Source organism: Zootermopsis nevadensis, unplaced genomic scaffold (assembly GCF_977971745.1).
Source record: "Zootermopsis nevadensis isolate Lab colony 2312 unplaced genomic scaffold, Znev_1.0 Znev_ptg000057l, whole genome shotgun sequence".
NCBI classification, from domain to species: domain Eukaryota; kingdom Metazoa; phylum Arthropoda; class Insecta; order Blattodea; family Termopsidae; genus Zootermopsis; species Zootermopsis nevadensis.
This window is the reverse complement of record NW_028259188.1, coordinates 2,106,306-2,131,407: the sequence shown is the minus strand read 5'-3', so window position 1 is coordinate 2,131,407 and position 25,102 is coordinate 2,106,306. Positions and strand designations below refer to the sequence as shown.

At 35.9% G+C, this 25,102-nt stretch overlaps 2 protein-coding genes across 5 annotated transcripts; one reads left to right on the top strand and one right to left on the bottom strand.

Moving 5' to 3' along the window:
* Positions 1–3,923: 3,923 nt before the first annotated feature.
* On the bottom strand, positions 3,924–9,641 carry LOC147871428 (eukaryotic translation initiation factor 4 gamma 3-like). Its single transcript, XM_087361412.1, has 7 exons — positions 9,486–9,641; positions 8,907–8,965; positions 8,043–8,201; positions 7,304–7,441; positions 6,606–6,821; positions 5,972–6,036; positions 3,924–5,350 (listed from the first exon to the last, which is right to left on the bottom strand). Exons 2-7 carry the CDS (start codon positions 8,925–8,927, stop codon positions 4,885–4,887), a joined length of 1,065 nt encoding a protein of 354 aa, XP_087217538.1. The 5' UTR covers positions 8,928–8,965; positions 9,486–9,641; the 3' UTR covers positions 3,924–4,884.
* On the top strand, positions 9,636–24,786 carry LOC147871427 (sex-determining region Y protein-like). Of its 4 annotated transcripts, none has more exons than XM_087361411.1 (8): positions 9,636–10,060; positions 15,702–15,774; positions 16,530–16,734; positions 17,448–17,542; positions 18,190–18,380; positions 18,639–18,782; positions 19,356–19,439; positions 19,996–20,115. In XM_087361411.1, exons 2-8 carry the CDS (start codon positions 15,717–15,719, stop codon positions 20,077–20,079), a joined length of 861 nt encoding a protein of 286 aa, XP_087217537.1. In that variant the 5' UTR covers positions 9,636–10,060; positions 15,702–15,716; the 3' UTR covers positions 20,080–20,115. The 4 variants fall into 4 exon arrangements, with proteins under 4 accessions (XP_087217537.1, XP_087217536.1, XP_087217534.1 ...); XM_087361410.1 differs by lacking the exons at positions 9,636–10,060; positions 19,996–20,115 and adding exons at positions 14,359–14,455; positions 23,660–24,786; XM_087361408.1 differs by lacking the exon at positions 9,636–10,060 and adding an exon at positions 14,359–14,455 and having other exon boundaries at positions 19,996–20,116.
* Positions 24,787–25,102: the final 316 nt, after the last annotated feature.

The window sequence follows — 25,102 nt, the reverse complement described above, 5'->3', positions numbered from 1 at the left end:
CAGTTCATGTTGAGGTCAACCATTTTTTTATTTAAAAGAATGGTAAAGACCTTTCTTTTTCTTATACGTTTCTTATATTCACAATTTTTTAATATTTTTATTTGCATTTTTCTCGTGCGATTGTTTTGTAGCCACATCAGCATCAATAAGATACTCAATTTTTATAGCTTTAAGTCGCCTAAATAATATTTTAACATTCAGTGGTAAATCAAAGAAGACAACTCAGCCATTACAAGGGTTAATGTTTTTGAAGTAAATAATCGCTGTTTACACTGTAGAACTCTGAATTCTTTATTTTTAAAGCAGATTGTGTTTGTGGGTGTCACTAGGTCTGTTCCGTTTATGTGTTAGAGAGTTGCGTAATGATACTTCAATTAACAAAGTTAACGTGCTTTGTGTGTGTTACCTACTCAGCTATGAGTATATGTTCTTCGATACTGGGAGTGCCGTGAATAACACACGTTAAAGAGACCTCTATCAAACATTGGATGCGTCTTTTAAATGAGGTGACTATTATGCAGTCTTAATTTGATTTTGCGTATTCAAATAACTTGTGTCTTTGATGTCAGCATGGAATAATTAGTCTGTAGTACCATGATGATACTGTATGTGTAAGTGAAATATTTATTAGTGTTGTGAATTTAGATCTTGGCGTTCATAGTGGCAAGTCAGATAATTATTGTTTTATTTCGGTCATTAAAGAGGACTAATTGTTTATATTTATAAACATGCAAGCCGACTCCAGTGAGAAGTTAGCAGAACAGAGCTAGGTTTTCGTACCTGTATGATAAAATAAAAAGTAAAAATTGCTTGCATCGTCATAACCTCAAAACCTACATAGAACGAAATATGACTGGTAATAAGACAGATGCAGAGGGGTGCATTGTTAAACTGTGGGCCAAATTAAACATGTCTTACATAAGCGAAAAGTGATTAAAATTTTGAGCCTTTTGGGTTGTTTTGGATCTCCAACAAGAGCATGTATTCAGAGTTTCAGTCATGTTCTGCAAGTAGCAGCGATCATCTGTTATCTTGAGAATGTTGAAATAAAAAATGTTTCCTTACACCAGAATATTATTGCTAAATGTTTCAGTACACACACTCGTGTATTTGCGATACCAAGTTAAAGTATTCTGTCTTTTTTTATTTACATTTATTCAGCATGCCCCATTACAAGATTGCAATATTACATGCATTAATATAAAACACTTCAATAGAGTATACAACTCTAATATCATGATCCATTGCCACCGTTTGCACCTATGTTCCTGTGCTAAACTGTATTATAATCAATGGATTTAATGAATTTATTAAAATGACCTAAACATTTCTGAACAATTTCTTCATGCAACACTGGCCATGTGCCACCATTCTTGACTATTGCATCTATTAAGTTCCGCCTTGGTTGTTGTAGTTTTTCGCAGTCATAGATGAGGTGATCCACTGTTTGTGCTGCTTTCAGGCATGAGCATCTTGGGTCGTCAATGATTCCAAACCTGTGTAGATATGATTTGTTTTTGCCATGTCCAGTCGTCATTGCTGCCAGTTCAGGAATTATTTCAATATTTAGCTTCATTGTTTGTCGCACTGATGGGAAGAATTTCTTGCACGCTGCTCCTTTATTGGTGGCGCTCCACTCATTTTGCCGTTTTATAATCCCTTCTTCCTTTGTTTCTTTAATAATTGTACTTTTAGGCTTCTTTGCATATACTACATTTCCACCATCTTCTGCTGCTGCCTTCGCTAATCTGTCTGCTATTTCATTACCGAAAATTCTGATGTGTGCTTTGATCCACCCAAAATGAATAGTCCAATTTTGATCTTTGAGATTCCTTAATCTATTTCTTATCTCAGATATTACAAAGCCATGTTTGAAGTTGTTTTTTAGTAGATCGAGAGAAACTGGACTATCTGTGTACACCGCTACTATTCTTTCCTCAATGCTGATTTCCCTTAAAGTTGTTACTGCATCCAAGGCCTCTAGAATTCCGATCTGCTCAGCTTGATTGTTTGAGCAATGATCGGGTAACTTGGTTTTTAAGCTATGAATTAGTTCTCCATTTTTGAAGATAACAGCGGCAGCACTTACCTTTCCCTGGTGTTTACTTCCATCTATATAGATTTCCACAGTGTATTTATTGAAGTCTTTCACTTCATCAAGAGTTATTCTTTCCGCTGGATGAGACCATTCCTTCTTGTTTAATGGTGCTTCGTACTCGGTAGAGTCATCTTTCAGTCCGTGTATAGTTTTATATATCTGCACTGCTTCTTCGATAGTAATGCAGATAGGATATTCTGTCTTCCTGGTCTTTTAGAAGTGTGCATTTGTCAGTAGTGAACGACCAGCCCACTGCCTCTGCACAATTTCTACTCAATCCTTATCTTTGTCTGCTAGAGTCATCTAGTAGGAATCAGGAGAGACTTGTGTGAGAAATGGCCAGGGAGTTTTGATTAGGAAACATCTCGTTCATTGTTTTTTGTGCCATAAATCTACGGCATGGGACCGCCGGCTTTAGTTCCCTTCCGAAGGAAGTTGTTCTATGGATTTTAATCACCCCTTAAAATTCCATCAACCTCAGCAGTGTTTGAACTCGCGTACCTTGGGTCCAGTGGCGACGACATTAACCACTAGTGCAATGAGGGCGACAAGTTCGTTGAAATATTACTTTGCTAAAATAATAACAGGAAAGTTTATGAACATGTTTTTTATTTAATATTCTTAAATATATTAATTAGAAACAATTCATAAAACATTAAATAATTGAACTATTTAACAAAAAATAAACAATTGAACTATTTTACAAAGAACTAAACTATTTCACTATTTAAATACTGAAGTATTTAACAAAAAAACTAAATTATTTATTTATTTAACAAATGTGAACAATTCAGATATTTAACAAAAAAAAATGAACAGTCTAACTATTTAAATACTAAACTATTTAACAAAAAATAAACAATTGAACTATTTTACAAAGAACTAAACTATTTCACTATTTAAATACTGAAGTATTTAACAAAAAAACTAAATAATTTATTTATTTAACAAATGTGAATAATTCAGATATTTAACAAAAAACTGAACAGTGTAACTATTTAAATACTAAACTATTTAACAAAAAATAAACAATTTCAAGATTTAAACAATTGAACTATTTTACAAAGAACTAAACTATTTCACTATTTAAATACCGAAGTATTTAACAAAAAAACTAAATAATTTATTTATTTAACAAATGTGAACAATTCAGATATTTAACAAAGAACTAAACTATTTTACTATTTAAATACTGAAGTATTTAACAAAAAAACTACATAATTTATTTATTTAACAAATGTGAACAATTCAGATATTTAACAAAGAACTAAACTATTTCACTATTTAAATACTGAAGTATTTAACAAAAAAACTAAATAATTTATTTATTTAACAAATGTGAACAATTCAGATATTTAACAAAGAACTAAACTATTTTACTATTTAAATACTGAAGTATTTAACAAAAAAACTAAATAATTTATTTATTTAACAAATGTGAACAATTAAGATATTTAACAAAGAACTAAACTATTTTACTATTTAAATACTGAAGTATTTAACAAAAAAACTAAATAATTTATTTATTTAACAAATGTGAACAATTCAGATATTTAACAAAGAACTAAACTATTTCACTATTTAAATACTGAAGTATTTAACAAAAAAACTAAATAATTTATTTATTTAACAAATGTGAACAATTCAGATATTTAACAAAGAACTAAACTATTTCACTATTTAAATACTGAAGTATTTAACAAAAAAACTACATAATTTATTTATTTAACAAATGTGAACAATTAAGATATTTAACAAAGAACTAAACTATTTTACTATTTAAATACTGAAGTATTTAACAAAAAAACTAAATAATTTATTTATTTAACAAATGTGAACAATTCAGATATTTAACAAAGAACTAAACTATTTTACTATTTAAATACTGAAGTATTTAACAAAAAAACTAAATAATTTATTTATTTAAAAAATCTCATCTAACGTCCATTCCTTGGAGCCCAGTTGCTTTGCTTCAGGTCGATGACGTAGTCGATCTTAAACTTTATTCTGCTAGAGAGCATCGCCTTCTTATTTGTTAGTTCCTTCATTGTATGAAGGAACTCAGACAGATCCTGCAAGAAAACAAAAATTTAAAGTCACATTTCATGGGCATAATTAACTTCTTACGCTTATAAGCCTACACATAAAACTAGAAAATTCTGCCACTACTCATGTAGTTCACATAGAACTTGCTGTGTGGGAAGGCGCGTGTAAATTTAAATTGAGAGCTGAAGGTTGCTGTCTCGAACAAAACGTAAGTATGTGTCTCATCTAAACAAAGGCATAAACCGAGATTTTTGGTGGCTGAGCCTAGACATGACCCTTCGATCAGATTCCTGCTTTGTCCTGTCAGGACTGAGTGAATTCTGACATGATTCAGCAGAGGTGATGAGAGGAAACGTAAAAGTGTAACAAAATACTGAGCAAGATTCCCGTCGCACTAGACGGGGACAAGTTGAAGTCACGGCATGAGGCGTCTTTATATGAAACATGTTAGAGTGTAGAAGAGTATGAAGAATTTCAGAAGAACATGTCACGGTGATCATTTATCACACAGAAACACTATTCAGAATATTGTCAGCGAGCTCAGAAAGTTATTTCATATCAGAATAGATGCAACATCCTCACGCGTTCTTTACAATGTGCACTTTCAACCATCGAATCCACCTTCTGTGACAGTTCCCAATTTGGCCACCAGATTGCAGCACCTGACTTTCTACCTAGGAGGATATTCAAAATAGGATTATGCGAGGTCGTGCAGAATACCACAAACTCCATATCAAATTTCATCCTAGTCTGTCCATTGGTTCTCGAATTGAATGGACTGGAAAGACAGATGGACGAGAAGGTGCGACCAGCCCATAATGCCTTCTCGCTATGATTTTGTGCAAAGAATGTATAACAATTAAGAAGACTTGCATGTTACAAAATGGAAGCCAGAAAGTCAGTGAGATCAAAGGGACACACTTACTGCTTTTTGCATTGTACTTTCCGTATAAACCTGTGGTCATCATAGAGCCCAAAGGAAGGCAATAAATTACACGGTAGGAGAACTGCAAATTAAAACTAAAAGTATTAAAAAATGAAAACAAACATACTTGGCTCTTGCTCTCGAAATCCTTGCCGACCGTCATCAGAAGAGTGCAGAGGCACTCCAAGCAATGCTCATCTCCTTTTGCAAGAAGCTGCTTGATGCAATGCTGCATGGTGCTTGTGGCGAGCATATCTGCTTTATGCAGCTCGCCAATAAACCTGTAACATAGTGAAGAATATATCACTTGGGTTGAGTTAAGACAATAGTAAAAGTCCAAACAACAGAAGAGAAACGAGGTTCTTTGCCTCTACAAGGTACAGAAAGATTTGTGCCTTAAAATAATGAGAACTTTTGTTTAAATAGATGGAATTTAATCAGTGTCTTGTGTGTGATATATATTTTTGAGGTGAAATATAATATTTCTGTACGTGGTCCTGTAAAAATCTGTATCTGTTTATAAATATAAAACAGCTGAGACAGAATATTGAAAATTTCAAATTAAATAATTATTTTTATGTAATTTGCATTTGATTCTGTATGGAGGAAAGCCATCAGTGCCATTTCACGATGCAAATACCAAGAAGAAGAAGAAGAAATACCGAGGAAGTGGAGACTTTATGATAGTGTGTGATCATGTAAGCAGCAGCATTATGAAGCACATTTAGAAATTGGTCCTGGATTTTGTGGAACACTTGCATACTGGAGAGCAAGAACCCATTAACATTTCAAATTTCCTCTCAGTGTCTTGTCCTAATTCACAACTCTTAAGTTCACTACTTTCAGAGTCACTGATGAATCAAATGTAGAGCTTCAAAATCACAAAGAAAAATGTAAGTTACCTGATGTTTCCTATTGATTTCATTTGTATCCTTCGCAGTTCCTGCTGTAGTTCGGTTTTCTTTGCCTGCAGAAAAAATAAGTAGAAAAGATTAGAAATCGCCTTTTTTGATGGTATCTTGTAAGAGCCCTTCTTTAATGCACAGCTTTCAACATATGTAAGTTTGCATTTTAAAGTTTGTGTCCACGAAGCCCCCTGCCTTTATGCCTCCAAAAGAACGCCATGACCTAATGAGAAATGTCGAGTGCAGCCGGAGTTCATTATTATGAGAGTTTACAACATTTTGAAAAAAATGAGTACATTAAGTGCTCATTATAGGAAGTTAAACTAACCTAAGAAGTTAGGAAAATGTTTTTTCATCTTGAGGTACCATTTATATCATAATAATTTAAATTAAGTTTATGTGCATTCTACATTCAGTCTTTATCAATTATGTCTCTTTCTTGTCTTTCAAGAAGTCTTAAAACCTGAACAACATATTGAATAATAATTTTTCAAATGATAGATATTCATCTTCAAGCAAAAAGGGAGGAGACAACTATTCCATTCGATCAAGCAGACGGAGCTATTCCCAATCTGTGGACAGACGCGTAGTAACATATGACCGTAGACAAAGACATTAGAGAAGCACTTACTGGGTCTGCTGTTTCCTCAATCTCTTTCTGTGTGGCTTCTAGATTTATTTCTGCTTCAGGATTCTTTTCAAATTCTGCCCGGCATCGACCTAGCAACAACTTCCTGAAGGTGACCTCTGGTTCGCCATTGTTCCCACGCTCTGCCGGAACTTTCATGCTGGAGAGAACCTTGCACATTCGTGCATAAATCTCTGTGAACTTTGGTTCATCAACAGCCTGCACATAAAAACACACAACATTATCACTTTGCTCTCATGTTATATTTATGAAAAACAACTCTGTTGAGCATACGTTACATAAACTAAATTTATGAAATGATGGCCACCTAAATGAAGCTTCAACAAAATAAATCTTTATCCCTTAAACCTGAGAAACTCAAAATCTCAGTCAGATGCAAGACACATTTCATGACAGCCTTAATTTTCTTGCATAAGATAAACATTTTTAGATGAGAGCAGATAAATTCTAAGCTTGGAGGTGTATTTAAAGAGAGAACAATCAGCTTACTGGTTTTTAAGATTATTATCATAGTGAACAGTAACAATTATAATTTTCACTTGCCCCTAGCGTCTCCAATACTACACTGAGGATAACTTCAATATTTAAGAAATTGAGCTGCAAAGTTACAAAAGAAGGGAATTTCTATCAATATGACGTCTCTGTCTGAATGTATCAGCTGCTAAAGACCGGTGCCTCACCTTTTCAAATATGAGGTCGATGACGCCCTTCAGGCGATCGCTGCTGTCAATTGGCAGATCCTGGACTTGGGAAACTAGTTTGTCAAACTTGTCAGGCGTGAGTTTGTTGAGCAAACTGCGAGCCTTCTTTAACAGCTCCTGCAACATCAAGTTCCCTCTCATCATCTGACAGAACGCAAACACAGAAATAAAGCGAAACATGTTTTACTTCCTTAAAGCCTTCATAGAGATGATTAAAACCTAGAGCCAGTTGCTCTGCATGCGCCGTCCAGCCGCGTTTTGTCTACACCGAAGAAGAAGTCTGTTGTCATGAGAAGCCAATGTCTATTGAGAAATATAATTACAATGCATACTCATTATATGCAATTAAACACTTGGAAAGGTAAACATTGCTTCTAAAATCAAAGAGTAAGCAAACAGAAAGTTTATTTTTTAGTGTGGCAAAGTTCCAATAAGAAGTGATGAGGAAATTAGGAGGAGACGAATTCCGGAAATGCTTGCAGCTTCTCAGATCGAAATGTCTGATCTTTAAGAGCATCAAGATTAAAATATAGACCTATAATTTTGCCTGTTCCTTAATTTGGTGATGAACCTTCAGTTTCAATAAGCCACCTAGTTAGTTAGAGTGAACGTGTTTCTTAGCGCAGGACTGTTCCTTTCAGCCATCTTGCATTGGGGCAGATACAGCATTATTGACTGTTTCCAGGATCCTGTCCTTAAATGAATGCCAGGAACATACCTGAGTCTGGGCAGCCTGCTCGTTGGTCGCCGGCTTCCTTCGCCCAGGTCGCCAGGCGTTTTCACATCTCGCCAGTTTCACCTCATTGAGTTTTATTTCAATGACCGGCCTGGTGCTCATGGTGTTTGTAGTTTCAGTGGCTGGCCTTGCTGCAGGCTGCTGTGAATGACACCAAAGCAACACAACATTAACCAAAAGTGTTCACTCTTAAATGTTGTTTTGATCACAGTATTACGTACAATTTTTCCATTTTCTGGCTTTAATCATGCATTTAATACATTACTCGATGCTTCCTACAGCTCAGATAATAAGAGACCTGTATGTATAAAGCCCTAAACAGTACATGACTGAAATTAGGCTCCAGGTGTTGTGTTCATCACCTCTCACAAAAAATACAACATTTCTTCTGCTGCAGTTGACGTAGAACTGTTCACTTTATTATTTTCTATCACAGTTTATATGTTCACAACTGCATCATCAGTGAAAGATGATACACCCAAATTATGCTATTTCATCCGTAAAAGCTTTGGGTACCCTCTCTTTTGACAGGGAATACTCGTGTCCGACCCCATCGACATCGCGAGTCACCGAGTAACTGCCTTAAGCTATACTTCGTCCTACAAACTACACTCTGACAGCTACAGATGAAATCCTTCTCCTCCTCTTCAACAAATGATTCAGTCCGAAATGGATTTGACTTCTCACTTTTATTTACACGCCTTAGAAAGCACTTACCTCTTCATTTTTCCAATATCTGACAATTTTCAGTTACTGTTTAGTATTTACGATTTCAAGGAATCGTTCATTAATGCACAGAATAACTCAGAGCCATGCCCCACAATGCAACAGAAAGTTTAAACGTACCTGAGTTTTGTCATCCTTCATTGCCTTCAGCTTCTCAATTAGCTGTGTTGCAGCAAAGTCTGTAACAATCGATAATTATTTTAGATAGTAAAATTCCTCTTTTGACTATATGTTAACAAACAAGAAAGTTTGTCTTTCGAAACTGTTACGAATGTAAAGATGGAAAAAGACGAGAGGGTTTTCCGAAGACCAGAAACCCATGTCTCTAGCAGCCTTAGGTGTAAAGAGTGGCAGCTGATAATGTTGAAAATTATCCCACATTTCGACTAACAATGGAGTTGCCTTCTTCAGGTCAGAGATTGCAACCGAAATGTTTTGTGAAATGGATAATTTCAAACTTTAATGCCTTTCACCTCCTAAGGCTCGAGGTCAAAATATGAGAGCAAACTCTCTTCTTCTTTGGGTACATAAATTAGTCTGCAACTCAGGGCGAAGGTAACTAGAACAAAATGCCTAGGAGAATATCTCGATATCTCATGAGACATGCAGGAACATGGTAATGAACAGAATTTCATACTGAGGCAATTTGCAGCCTGTAATCTTTGACTTAGTACTTAAATAGAATGAGAGCAAACATACTTTCTGCTTGCAGCTCCTTGATCTGCTCAGCCTGCAGATTTCTTTCCTTCCTCAGTTTCTCCTTCTCCTCTCTGACGGCTCGGAGACTGACTTTGTGTTTCTCCCCTTGCCGGCGCTCAAACAAGATTTGGTTTTTGAGTTCCGTGTCTGTAACAATTCACGACTGCATCAAATGGTCTGTTAAATTCCTCATGTGACGTTATTTCAAGAAACAGCTTCAGGAGTTAAGTATTACTACGTAAAGAAAAGAGTTAGTTTAGTTAAAAAAAATGAACTGTAATAAGAGTTTGTAATTTTGAAATTGCATTTTTCTTGCCCGTGATCAAATTCCAAATTCAGTTTAAGAGTCACTTCCAGTTGGAAAAACCAGTGTCTCTTACGCAATGCATTACTGATTGCTATTTGCAGTGTTTAAAACTGGGATTTGCATGCTGGTCACCGGAAAACATTCTTCTTAACGAAGACGTCGTTAAACAGCCTGGCTCTCATCGAGTCTTCCCGAAAGAGGGATGGGTGTCTACCCTGGGGGACCATCAGACAGACCTCATCCTCGTCACTTGTGACTGAGGCGCAAGGTACACGTGGACACAAAATTAATCTTGGTCTCAACTCTCAGAGAGCAAAGTAAACGTACATAATTCACTAGAAAATGATTCTTTGAAGTCCAGCAAATTTAAAATGTCTGAGAATGACTATTAAAAAAGCAAAATTGCAATGCATTTAACATTTTTTGGTTTTCCTTCTGACAAAATCACTTAAAATAATGAAGAGTTGCTGGAAGTCTGGGGGGCATATCTGGACATCTAGAAAGACGTACATAAACATCACACTGACGAGGTTTACGGACTGTACTCCACAATTTACTGTATGCACAGAATTAAACGACACTTACTGTCTGCTGCCAGCCATCCAATGTTATTTTGAAGGCTCTTCAGCTCCCTCATATGCATTTCAGTAGGATTTACCTGAGGACAGACACAAAATGAGTTATTTTATAGTCCAAGAATTCTCTGCAACTTGATGAGGTTAATATTTATTATGAAATTGTTGTCCCAGTCACACACAAATCGCATGTGCCTTGGCTGTTTGTGCTGCACTGCAATTGATTTTCGTTTCTGCCAGAAAATATTAAGAAGACCTCACTTATAGAAAGAGAAATTAAGGCTGTGTCAGATAACGAGGCCTTCCTTGTAATGAATGATTTACCTTTAAAATTAGCATGTTAGGAAACGTTTCAAAGCTTTAATTGCAATATACAAGTCAGTTTATGATTAATCTGTAATACAAAACAACGATCCTGAGAAATTAAGCTGTTCACTCAACAATAACTTTCCTCTAGACGAAAAAATTAAGACTGAAAACAACCTTTAACAATGTCTGAATGCGACAAGTGACCCAGTCATAGGTCCCTATCAGCTGTTTAGCTTAGCCGGAATTCAAGTAACTTTGTTGATGATGGCGGACGTGTGTTGCTGCTAGCATTTGAATTCTTAAGAATGACATACAATCCCTCAAGATAACGAAATAATAATATTTGTTTAAATCTTGTCAGTCACAATCACAATAAAATTCCTATTAAATATTAAAATATTACTATAATTAGCATGTAAATATTTAAAATATATTAAATGATGTTCTCATCGAAATGTTCGATTTACATTAGATCATCACTTTTTACACGACATGTTTTGAAACAAAATTAAATTATCAAATATATTATTTTATTTTCTATTTCTAATTTTATTAATATTCATTTAGTCTTTATATTATTTACTTTACAGGATGATAACAAAACGTTCACCCACACAAAATCATGTTAAGCACGACATACATATACAGAACAACTTCGAATACGATATTAAAAAATACAATAAAATCTGGAAGAAAACTTCATTTGAAATCTGATAAACATCTGACTAAAAGTTGCATTTAAGAAATTATATTTAAGTTTATATAATTTTATACACCTGAAGATGGTTCTTTTAGAACTGAAACATGTCGTGTAAAAAGTGATGTTCTAATGTAAATGGAACATTTCGATAGAGAACATCATTTAATATATTTTAAATATTTAAATGCTAATTATAATAATATTTAATAGGAATTTTATTGTGATTGTGACTGACAAGATTTAAACATATATATATTTATCACAATATGACGCAACTTTATCATCTCAGAAATAATAATATTAATAATAAGTAGGCTCACCCATTGTGAAGAGCTGGAGACCTCCATGTCGCAGGCAGCAAGATTTGAATAAGAAATTAAACACGTTGCAGGAAATATTTTCACTATATATATATATATATATATAGAATTATCTTGTTCTAGAAGCTGCTCACACCACCATTCGTTTCACACTGAGGAAAGCCAACCAACTACTGAGTAGAGCGGGCCGTGCGTAACTGCTATTTATACCATAAAAGTGTGACGTCACGTATGGCGCAACAGTCAGTAGAGGGAGTGCAATACGTTTCATTCAGGCGTGCATAAGAAATGAGAAATGAACCTTATGGCATGCCAGCCGAGATTGTTGCGCGTGTTCGTATTTTATAAGAACACCTGCGTTTCATATTTACACATTCTTTGTAGTTCAAGAAATACAAATTGAATTACTCCAAGTTATAATTTTTTGACATTCCATCATAAATGTAAGAAGTCAATTATTAATATTAAATATTTTCTGTGTGAAAGGAAATTAATTTAAAAGTAATGAAAGGAGGCTTGAAGTAAATTTTGCGGTTTAATTTGCACTTGTTTAAAAACAACGTCGTGTTTTTTATACTTTTTTAATTTTAAGACGATTATTGAGGGCCCCGGCCGCTGTTGAACCCATCGCCCCTGCGACAGGGAAAATGTTTCCTTCCTTCGAATCCCGACTATTCATTTTGACCAATAAGAGAACGCAGGAAGGTAAGAACTCTGGAAGAAGTGTCCTGAGTTCGATTTCCTTCAAGGGCGGTTCCTTTGGCTCCGAAACTAAGCGAGACAGAAGAAGAGTTTTTTGCTTCGAAGAGGAGATTTCGGAAACGAAGGCCTCGACACTGAGTTCGAGACCCGACAAAGATGATTTCTGTTGACGGGAAAGCACCCACGAGAAGAAATCGACGCCAAGGCAAATTTCTTTCGTTCCGGAGAGGAAATTACCGGGTCTAAGGTCACGGACACGAATACAGTCCTCGGTTCGAGTCCCTGTTAGGATGTTTGTTTCTGAGGTAATTTTACGGGCGTATTAAACGACGACGTTGACTAACACGGATGCCACCAGATGTCTCAAAAGTAAAGTGCTGTACAATTTGCAATGTTACAAAAATATCGGAAAAGTTTTTGTGGTAATATAATTTACCGCATTCGACCGGCGGATGAATAAAGCACATAGTTTGGTGGATAAGAATAAAAGGTGTATGAAAATGCGCCCCATTGACAAGTTCTTGTGCACACGAATGTTTTTAAAGCACTGGACTGACTACCAACTGCCGACAATTGGATTTTTCGCCTCAGCGTGAACTGTGCGTGCGAAATCGAGAAATTAAGCTGGTCCAGGCGGAGATAAGGCCTACAGAGGGAGGACTTCGAAGTTTTTACCCCCACGGCCTCTGACTGGGACGGAATATTTGCAACGACCTAAGCTGGACTAAGCGCAATCAAAGATAAAAGACAAATGACTTGTTCTTATGCTCATTTGCTCTTTAACGCGATGCATGCAAAATAAGCATATGTCTATGTTGGCTAATATGAACAAGAACTTGTCAGTGGGGCGCATTTTCATACACCTTTTATTCTTATCCACCAAACTACATGCTTTATTCATCCGCCGGTCGAATGCGGTAAATTATATTACCACAAAAACTTTTCCGTTATTTTTGTAACATTGCAAATTGTACAGCACTTTACTTTTGAGACATCTGGTGGCATCCGTGTTAGTCAACGTCGTCGTTTAATACGCCCGTAAAATTACCTCAGAAACAAACATCCTAACAGGGACTCGAACCGAGGACTGTATTCGTGTCCGTGACCTTAGACCCGGTAATTTCCTCTCCGGAACTAAAGAAATTTGCCTTGGCGTCGATTTCTTCTCGTGGGTGCTTTCCCGTCAACAGAAATCATCTTTGTCGGGTCTCGAACTCAGTGTCGAGGCCTTCGTTTCCGAAATCTCCTCTTCGAAGCAAAAAACTCTTCTTCTGTCTCGCTTAGTTTCGGAGCCAAAGGAACCGCCCTTGAAGGAAATCGAACTCAGGACACTTCTTCCAGAGTTCTTACCTTCCTGCGTTCTCTTATTGGTCAAAATGAATAGTCGGGATTCGAAGGAAGGAAACATTTTCCCTGTCGCAGGGGCGATGGGTTCAACAGCGGCCGGGGCCCTCAATAATCGTCTTAAAATTAAAAAAGTATAAAAAACACGACGTTGTTTTTAAACAAGTGCAAATTAAACCGCAAAATTTACTTCAAGCCTCCTTTCATTACTTTTAAATTAATTTCCTTTCACACAGAAAATATTTAATATTAATAATTGACTTCTTACATTTATGATGGAATGTCAAAAAATTATAACTTTGAGTAATTCAATTTGTATTTCTTTAACTACAAAGAATGTGTAAATATGAAACGCAGGTGTTCTTATAAAATACGAACACGCGCAACAATCTCGGCTGGCATGCCATAAGGTTCATTTCTCATTTCTTATGCACGCCTGAATGAAACGTATTGCACTCCCTCTACTGACTGTTGCGCCATACGTGACGTCACACTTTTATGGTATAAATAGCAGTTACGCACGGCCCGCTCTACTCAGTAGTTGGTTGGCTTTCCTCAGTGTGAAACGAATGGTGGTGTGAGCAGCTTCTAGAACAAGATAATTCTATATATATATATATATATATATAGTGAAAATATTTCCTGCAACGTGTTTAATTTCTTATTCAAATCTTGCTGCCTGCGACATGGAGGTCTCCAGCTCTTCACAATGGGTGAGCCTACTTATTATTAATATTATTATTTCTGAGATGATAAAGTTGCGTCATATTGTGATAAATATATATATGTTTAAATCTTGTCAGTCACAATCACAATAAAATTCCTATTAAATATTATTATAATTAGCATTTAAATATTTAAAATATATTAAATGATGTTCTCTATCGAAATGTTCCATTTACATTAGAACATCACTTTTTACACGACATGTTTCAGTTCTAAAAGAACCATCTTCAGGTGTATAAAATTATATAAACTTAAATATAATTTCTTAAATGCAACTTTTAGTCAGATGTTTATCAGATTTCAAATGAAGTTTTCTTCCAGATTTTATTGTATTTTTTAATATCGTATTCGAAGTTGTTCTGTATATGTATGTCGTGCTTAACATGATTTTGTGTGGGTGAACGTTTTGTTATCATCCTGTAAAGTAAATAATATAAAGACTAAATGAATATTAATAAAATTAGAAATAGAAAATAAAATAATATATTTGATAATTTAATTTTGTTTCAAAACATGTCGTGTAAAAAGTGATGATCTAATGTAAATCGAACATTTCGATGAGAACATCATTTAATATATTTTAAATATTTACATGCTAATTATAGTAATATTTTAATATTTAATAGGAATTTTATTGTGATTGTGACTGACAAGATTTAAACAAATATTATTATTTCGTTATCTTGAGGGATTGTATGTCATTCTTAAGAATTCAAATGCTAGCAGCAACACACGTCCGCCATCATCAACAAAGTTACTTGAATTCCGGCTAAGCTAAACAGCTGATAGGGACCTATGACTGGGTCACTTGTCGCATTCAGACATTGTTAAAGGTTGTTTTCAGTCTTAATTTTTTCGTCTAGAGGAAAGTTATTGTTGAGTGAACAGCTTAATTTCTCAGGATCGTTGTTTTGTATTACAGATTAATCATAAACTGACTTGTATATTGCAATTAAAGCTTTGAAACGTTTCCTAACATGCTAATTTTAAAGGTAAATCATTCATTACAAGGAAGGCCTCGTTATCTGACACAGCCTTAATTTCTCTTTCTATAAGTGAGGTCTTCTTAATATTTTCTGGCAGAAACGAAAATCAATTGCAGTGCAGCACAAACAGCCAAGGCACATGCGATTTGTGTGTGACTGGGACAACAATTTCATAATAAATATTAACCTCATCAAGTTGCAGAGAATTCTTGGACTATAAAATAACTCATTTTGTGTCTGTCCTCAGGTAAATCCTACTGAAATGCATATGAGGGAGCTGAAGAGCCTTCAAAATAACATTGGATGGCTGGCAGCAGACAGTAAGTGTCGTTTAATTCTGTGCATACAGTAAATTGTGGAGTATAGTCTGTAAACCTCATCAGCATGATGTTCTGTCAATTATGATGCTTATGCATCTTTCTAGATGTCCAGATATTCTCCCCATAATATCATTATTTCATTATTTTAAGTGATGTTAGCAAAGGGAAAACAAAAAGTGTTAAATAGACTGTAATAAGAATTCTCCACATGAAATCAATTTTGGTTTATTATAGTCACTGTCAGACATTTTAAATTTGCTGGACTTGAAAGAATCATTTTCTAGTGAATTATGTACTTTTACTTTGCTCTCTGAGAGTTGAGACCAAGAATACTTAATTTTGTGTCCACGTGTCAGAAGCCATCTTATTTCTTGGGCCTCAGTCTCTAGTGACGAGGAAGAGCTCTGTCTGATGGGTCCCCCAGGGTAGACACAATTCCCTCTTTCGGCAAGACTCAATCAGAGCCAGCCTGTTTAACGACGTCCTCGTTGAGATGAAAACACAAAACTGTGCGTCTCTTATTCACAATTCACATATTCTCTGTTATACTGATGTTACTGAAACCTCGCTCCTTCTTTACACACAACCACATTCAGATACGTCAACAGCGCATTTTATTACTTACGCTTCATATGTCTGTAACTATTCAGTAAAAAAAGCGTCAAGTACACTGGAGATAGCCATGTTTCTTTATATAATGTTGGCCATATTCTGATTATTATAGTTTTTATACATGGATTCCATCATTCTTTCAGGAAAAACTCAGGAACATCAGCAGCTGCAAGTTACAGGGCAGCCAGAGAAGATCGAAGGGAAGAGGAAGGCGAAAAGGTGCCAAAAAACACCAAAGTGCGCAAAGATAAAGAGGCCGCCTAACGCCTTCATGATCTTCTCAAATGAATGGAGAAAAGAACTGGCTGCCCTGTACCCTGCAGACAGCAACAATCAGATCAGCGTGAGGTAAGTTGTAATACAAAATGTACTTCAGGACAATTACGTGTTAATAATTTAATGTGCAGAGCATTCGTGAATGACAGATTGTCTTCAAAGATATTTGAATTCAGCGGACATGTATGATCATTGAACGTACGTGAATGATGATAAACATGGCGACGGTGCGAACCTGTAAAATTATATGTGAGAAATTTCTCGTGTTCAGAACGCGCACTTAGAAATTTGTACTTCTAAAAGAGGGGGGGGGGGGGATATTTCGTGACGACACTGATAATTGCGGTGTTGATAAACTATGAGACCTAATAATTAAAAAAATATTGGCTCTTGCAAGATTCGATTCACAAAGTCAGCACTTTAAGCTGAAGGCTAATTTGCTTTCCATTGCTGGATTATAAATTTATATTTACCTTATTATAAAATGAACACAGGATATTTAGGGCAGTAGAGAAGTAGAATTTATAAGTCCGCCCGGAACTATTCTTTTACTGTAAAAGTGCAAAGATCCAAAATTGACAGAGAAAGCATGAGGTGAATTCGAATTGGATATATTATTTCCCTTTGCTGAAAATGTTCTGATCGTCGAGAACAGGTGAAACATTTTGCACGCCGTCATACGCCACTGCCTTTGCCTTTACCCAGCTGCAGCCCTTGGATGATGGTCCTCCGGTGCGTCCTACAAACTGCCTGTGTTCTTACAACTTCTGCTTTTCTATTTGCAGACTTGGATGTATGTGGAAGGCACTAAAAGGTGTGCAGGACGATTATTTTGACCGCGCGCGACAGGCGGCCGCGGAGCATAAGAAGAAATATCCCGGTAAGTAATTAATTCTCTTTTAACCTCAAAAAGCAGCAAGAAGCTTCCAAAAAATGTACCCGAGAATTACGAGGAAAATCACAGATTCAGATTTATTTGGGATTGACTGCTAGCGATTTTAAGTAAGAGAACTTTTCAAGAGACTTTACTTTTAGCAACATATTTTAAGATTTGAGTCGATCAGAGCTGGAGTGGCAAAAGTCAACAAAAGCACAGAAGGCGTATTTTTTTCCTTATATTTCGAGTTCATTTCCTCCCAAGTCTACACTGTATCAAAATCCAGAATTTAATTATCATCCTCAGCCTCACCACCGCGAAAACCCATCAAAGTCTTAAAGTGACTTCAACTTCGACACTGAGGCAGTACTTTACCCGGAAGACCTCCCTTTGATGCCACTTCAGTGTCATTAATTTTTGCTTCGTTTTAACAATCGCAATAGAAATATTAATTTTGTATTATCAGGAGCTTTCACGGCGACTAATTCGATGCCAACGTTTCGAAGAAAGATGCATTGTTCTGTTCCTGTCTTTCTGTAATATATGATTTATGAATGTCGCTGATTTTCCTTCTCTGATGTCAAATCACGAGATCACAAGCGACCGTTAACGGAATGCTGTGACCTGAATGTCATTCTTTCCGATTTCAGGTTACATCTACATCCCAAATGAGGTCCGCAAACAAAAGCGCCTCCGGGAGGAGACCCGTGATAGGAAGTTGAGACGCCAGTCAGGGAAGCGACGCTCCACCACCGCGCAGAACAGCAGCGCCCTTCCCCTCCCTATCCAGGAACATCAATGGGGAGGATTCCCAGCCACACAAGACGTCCTATCATCAGAGGTGAGTCGTCGTCGTCATTACTATTTGGACGAACTCACTCGCCTGCCATCTGCCGTCAGGTTGAAGCCTGTAATTTATATAAAAGTCCACACAACTAGAATAAGTCCAGTGTCTTTCACCTTGAGCTTCGTCACAAATTCCTTCACAACCTGCATCCTAAGAGATCGCGTGCCACGAGATATTCGCTGTACGTGTTTCCATACTTGTTACCCATAATTCCAATTGCAGTTCTGATCCAAATGTTTACTTCCTTTCCAGATTTCTGACGCAACAATAAATCCAAGTGCAATTAGTGACATGGCATTTCAAGAAATTCTGAAAGAGCTTAATTTGTCTCCTGAATATTGCCCACCCAACAACTATCTTGGATTCCCAGCCACACAAGGCGTCGCTTCGTCAGAGGTAAGTCGTCGTCATTACTATTTGGACGAACTCACTCGCCTGCCATCTGTCGCTTTCACATGGAAAACGAACAAGTGTGGAATGTCAGAGGCGAAAGATGATCAGAGTAAACTCCCGATTGCCGCTGTTTGTAAGAGCGCATTGCAGTGGATTTTATTTAGGAGATTCCACTATTTAAATCCCTGAAACTCTGCTCTACGTTTTAAACATTAATTTATCTGTTTTCTGTTTCTTTAAAAATAAACTGGCTGTGGACAGGAAATATATGTTACAAAAAGTTTATATTTATAAGGACATTAATTATGCACACTCACCATTTTTCTTGACCTACGAATATTACGTCATTTCCTACTTGAGCACTGAAATCTCCTGTAATTAAACTTTTATTCCTGTTAGCCATTTCTGTTGGGTTTACATCAAAATCCTCTGTCACATTTTTACCAGATCCCATTTGGAAAGCGTGCATCTGCAAAATATCCACATTAATTTCCATCGTACTATTATATTGCATGTCGTATCAATACTTTGTTTCATTGGTTGCAGCCCACTAATCCACCACTTTCTGAATTTCAGGGACAAAATAGAAGCAGCGAATATGAACTGCCATTTCACGAAGGGTTACTGGACGCCGACCTTCAGCAGTTCATTAATGATGAGGTTAGTGTCAACTCTCCTTTGGATTACAACAATTACGTGGGCCGAACACTGATTCGTGGAAGCATTTGACCTATTTCCAGCCCTCCAGAAAGTAAAGTAAAGTTTGTCCCGCTATGCGCCATGTAGGCGCTTGGGGTGAGTTTAGGTATAGCTCCTCTCTTCCTTGACCTCGGCACTAGATGGGGGGCTTTACCCCCGGGAAAGGACCCCGGTACCCATTGTAGAGGAGGCTTGGTGGGCCCCAGAGCCAGTCTGGACGCAGAGGCTAGAGGAAAAATCCTCTGCCCCTGTCGGGGATCGAACCCCGGCAGCTAGTCACTATACTGACTGAGCTATCCCGGCTCATAGCCCTCCAGAAGTTACCCCAAAAACTGCTGAATCAGGTTGAAGCCTGTAATTTATATAAAAGTCCACGCAACTAGAATAAGCCCAGTGTCTTTCACCGTGAGCTTCGTCACAAATTCCTTCACAAGTTGCACCCTTAGAGATGTGTTTCTATACTTGTTACCCATTGTTTCAGTTGCTATTCTGATACAAATGTTCATTTCCTTTCCAGATCCCAGAAATGGACAATGAGCAATATGCCCCCATTTGGGAAGATATCCTGAATATTCTGAATTCAGAAGATTTTAGTATTTAAATACTTTGATTCTTTTTAGAAAATATGTTACAAAGTTTTTTTGTTAAATCGTTTTAGTTAAATAGTTAAATCGTTTTAGTTAAATAGTTTAATCGTTTTTGTTAAATAGTTCAATTATTAATTTTTTGTAAAATAGTTGTTTTTAAATAGTTAAATTGTTCAGTTTTTGTTAAATAGTTCAATTATTAATTTTTTGTAAAATAGTTCTTTTTAAATAGTTAAATTGTTCAGTTTTTGTTAAATAGTTAAATTATTAATTTTTTGTAAAATAGTTGTTTTTAAGTAGTTAAATTGTTCAGTTTTTGTTAAATAGTTAAATTATTAATTTTTTGTAAAACAGTTGTTATTAAATAGTTAAATTCTTTAGATTTTGTTAAACACTTAAATTATTAAATAGTTTCTAATTAAATATGAATTATATATTTAAGGATATTAAATAAAAAACATGTTCATAAAATTCTCTGTTGTTATTTTGGCAAAGTAATATTTCAACGAACTTGTCGCCCTCATTGCACTAGTGGTTAATGTGGTCACCACTGGACCCAAGATACGCGGGTTCAAATCCGGCCAAGGTCGGTGGATTTTTAAAGGGTGATAAAAATCCATAGCACAACTTCCTTCGGAGGGGAATTAAAGCCGGCGGTCCCATGCCTTAGATTTAGGGCACGAAAAAGCATGAACGAGATGTTTCGTAAGCAAAACTCGCTGGCCACATATCTCCTGATTCCTACTAGATGGCTCTAGCAGACAAAAATAAGGACTGATTAGAAATTGTGTGGAGGCAGTGGGCTGGTCACTCACTACTGGCAAATGCACACTTCGAAAAGACCAGGAAGACAGAATACTTTAACTTGGTACCACAAAACACGAGTATGTGTACTGAAACAATTAGTAACAATATTCTGATGTGGGGGAACATTTTTTATTCCAACATTCTCAAGGTAACAAATCATCGCTGCTACTTACACTACATGACTGAAACTTCGGGCTCTGAATGCATGTTCTTGTAGGAGATCCAAAACAACCCAGAAGGCTCAAAATTTTAATCACTTTTCGCTTATGTAAGACATGCTTAATTTGGCCCACAGTTTAACAACGCACTCCTCTGCATTTGTCTTATTACCAGACATATTTCGTTCTATGTAGGATTTGAGGTTGTGATGATGCAAGCAATTTTTACTTTTTATTTTATCATACAAGTATCAAAACCTAGCTCAGTGTTCTGCCAACATCTCTCTGGAGTCAGCTTGATTGTGTATAAATATAAACAATTAGTCCTATTTAATGACCGTAATATAAAATAATGATTTTCTGGCTTGCCACTTTGAAACGCAAGATCTAAATTCACAACACTTACAGCATCATCATGGTACTACAAACTAATTATTCCGTGCTGACATCAAAGACACAAGTTATTTGAATACGCAAAATCAAATTAACACGCTCTGGCATTGCATAATGCAAATAAAAATATTAAAAAATTGTGAATATAAGAAAAAGAAAGGTCTTTACCATTCTCTTAAACACAACAAAGGTTGACCTCAACATGAACTGAAGAAGAGGTGAACTGTACCAAAATCACTCACAAACTGGAATTATCATAAACACAATTGCAGTGATGTAAGTTTACGTGTTTATAAACACTGGAAGACCATTTGAAGTTTGTGGAAAATAGATAAAAATGTTATTCAATGTCTTTTAGAAAAACTATTGTCAAGAAGAAAATTCATGGAGAAACTAAAAACATTAAAACATGGGAGACATTACCAACCTATATAAAACCCTAAGAGCGAATGAATATAAGGAACACAATATGTACACTGGGAACTTTTGTTTTGCAATATCATTTTTACCCGTGGTTAACAGCTTGCAACAATCTGAGAGAAACTGATTTGCTGGTCATAATTGATCTTCCAAAAATGTTTAAATGTTTTGGATTTCGGGGGCCTTTAACAAACTTATGACTTACATGCTTCACGAAAAGAAAAGAAAAACACGAATCTTACGCCAAACATGTACAGTACATGCAGGTCATTCTTTATTTAAGTCTCCAAAGAAATTATGAGCTTCTGGAGATCCAACTTGCATTTAGTAGTTCAGAATATAATAAAGGAATTTATAAAAATTAAGAAATATTGAAATGGGTGACATGACTTGTCTGCTGCCAGTTCAAGAACTACCATTTAGAGGTCATGAATTATCTGAGTTGCCCCTTGACAGAAGTATTTGTAAAGAATATTTTGAACATTATGAACCTCTGCTGAATGACCTTTTGCTAAGGCACATCTCTGGCCATTGAAAATAATTTGTTAAAAGCCCTCCATGAAGTGTTGCTAGTTGACATTTCAAGACAAATTCAGGAACCACCTAATATTGGATGAAACTTCTCATTTTCATTTTGTCATGAGGTACATTCATGATAGTAACAGGTCTTTCTGCTCAAACCATTTCTTTCTGTGTTCGCAAATTCTTACATTTTGGTTCATACATTACAGACAGGTCTGGGTATAGATTTTATTCACAAAATAAGAGAAATTCAAAGTCACGTGCAAAATGAACATGACACACTTCTCAATTTTCTAACAAAAACCAGGGAAATGAAGAAGGCAAATCCTGACACAGAAAATTCTGCAGAAGAGAAGTACAGAAAACTTTTCTACAAAATTACTGCTACTACATAAGTGAGAAATTTTACATACATAACTTTAAGGCTGCCTTTCCTGAACAGCATACACAAAAAGTGCCCGTGTATTTTTTACATTCTATTCTTCATGAAAACCTTGAAACCAACAGTAGTCCGAGCTACTGATATTGTTGAAAATAAGCCATAGCACTGAACGGGACAAACCAACAAATTAAGCAGACATCACACAAAATATCATTGCTGGGTAAAAACTCAGAGCACTGAGAAATAAACAGTCCATTCTTCTCTGTCATTCCAGCGAATGGTGCATGACGGCACAATCCTTGTGTTTTAAGTCACTAAATTCAGTAACCGATACTCAGACGAGAACAAAAATATGATCTGAGACTGTTGAAACCATAAGTATTGCAACTGTGTTTGTCGGCATAACTGTAAGTGGTTACACAGGCGGTTGAAATTAACGGATAATGATTAATTTATTGATTACATAAATCTATATTTACCTTATTATAAACTGAAGACATGATATATAGGCCACGAAGGCATACTATGAGCCTGAAGTTCTCTTTGTAATTTTTATATTCTTGCATTTGACCTATTTCCAGCCCTCCCTCCGACTTGTAAATTCCGTGCAGATGAAAATCACACGACATAAAAGTTACAACACCAGGTCAGGTTATGACAGGTAGATGAAACAGAGGGTAAAACAGAAGTCACCCCAAAAAATGCTGAATCAGGTTGAAGCCTGTAATTTACATAAAAGTCCACGTAACTAGAATAAGTTCAGTGTCTTTCACCATGAGCTTCGTTACAAATTCCTTCAAAACCTGCATCCTTAGAGATCGCCTACCACGAGATATTCGCTGTACGTGTTTCCATACTTGTTACCCATAATTCCAGTTCCTATTCTGATCCAAATGTTTATTTCCTTTGCAGAATCCAGAAATGGCCGACATTGAATTTGCGTCCTTCATTGAAGAAATAATGAATCTGCCCCTTTAGTTACGTAGTTTGTAATTAAAAGGTTAAATAGGTTTACTTAAATAGATACATTCCTTTAGTTAAGTAGTTACTTTGTTTTATTTAAACAGTTAAAGTTCACATATTGTATATTTCAATTCATTTATTAAAGTGCTTGACAACAGCCAAAAAGGCCAATAACAGCCAAGCACTAACAACAATACAGACATTACAATACAAAAGCAAACAAACAATGAACTGAAAACATAAATGTACAATATTGATTTATTGCATAATAACTAATAAGTAAAAAACTAAATGTTATAGACAAGTAAAGTAATAATTAAACTAAAAACAGTTTAATTTTGGACAAACAACATACACAATAAAATGTCATACTAAGTAAACAATAAAAAACCATGATTATTGTTTAAAAAGCTGACTGACCTCAGCAAGCAAAATGCAATCTTTGTTAAAGATGTCGATGGTCCTACAGACTGCATTGGCAGCAGAAACACTTCTGGCAGAGGGACTGGCCTTGAAATTACGTTGTACAGTAAAGGTAGAATAGTCTCTGATAGACCTAGTAGGTATGCAGAGACTAACTGTATCAACAACAGATGAGCAACTAATTTTGCCTTTAAAAATATTCACGAGGAATAGAGTATCCAAAAGCCTCCTCCTTAAATGTAACGATAAGAAATTTAATCTAACTAATATATCGTCATAATTATAGGCACAAACGCCATTAAAGAATCTCGCGTAACACAGAGCTACAAATTTCCTTTGAATCCTTTCCAATTTAAAGGAATCTGTATTAGTAATAGAGTTCCAAACAACAGAAGCATACTCAATTTTGGAACGGACTAAGGTACTGTACAAGACCAAAAGGCTATCAACAGTGGAGAAGGAAGAAGTAATGTACCGAATCAAACCTAGCATTTTCAAGCTCTGTGATAATATATAGTTGATATGCTGGTGAAAATAGAGCTTACAGTCCAGTAGAACACCGAGATCTTTAACACAATGGGAGCGTGCCACCAGGTTGTTACACAATTTGTAATTAAAATAAATACTGTTTGTCTTCCGGGTGAATGATATAACAGTCGTTTTACTTAAATTAAGTTGCATCCCATTCACAAGACACCAATTTTGCACTCAATGGATGTCGTGCTGCAACAGTTTGCAGTCATCAACATTGCTGATACTCCGATACATCTTTAAGTCATCAGCAAATAAAAGGCACTGTGAATTATGTATGGAGTCGCAGATGTCATTAATGAATATATTAAACAGTAAGGGGCCTAGGGTGGAACCCTGAGGCACTCCACACTTAACACGATAAGGATACGAAAGAGTTCCAGATACACGAACAAAAGATTGCCTGTCAGAAAGATAACTATGGAACCAATCAACATA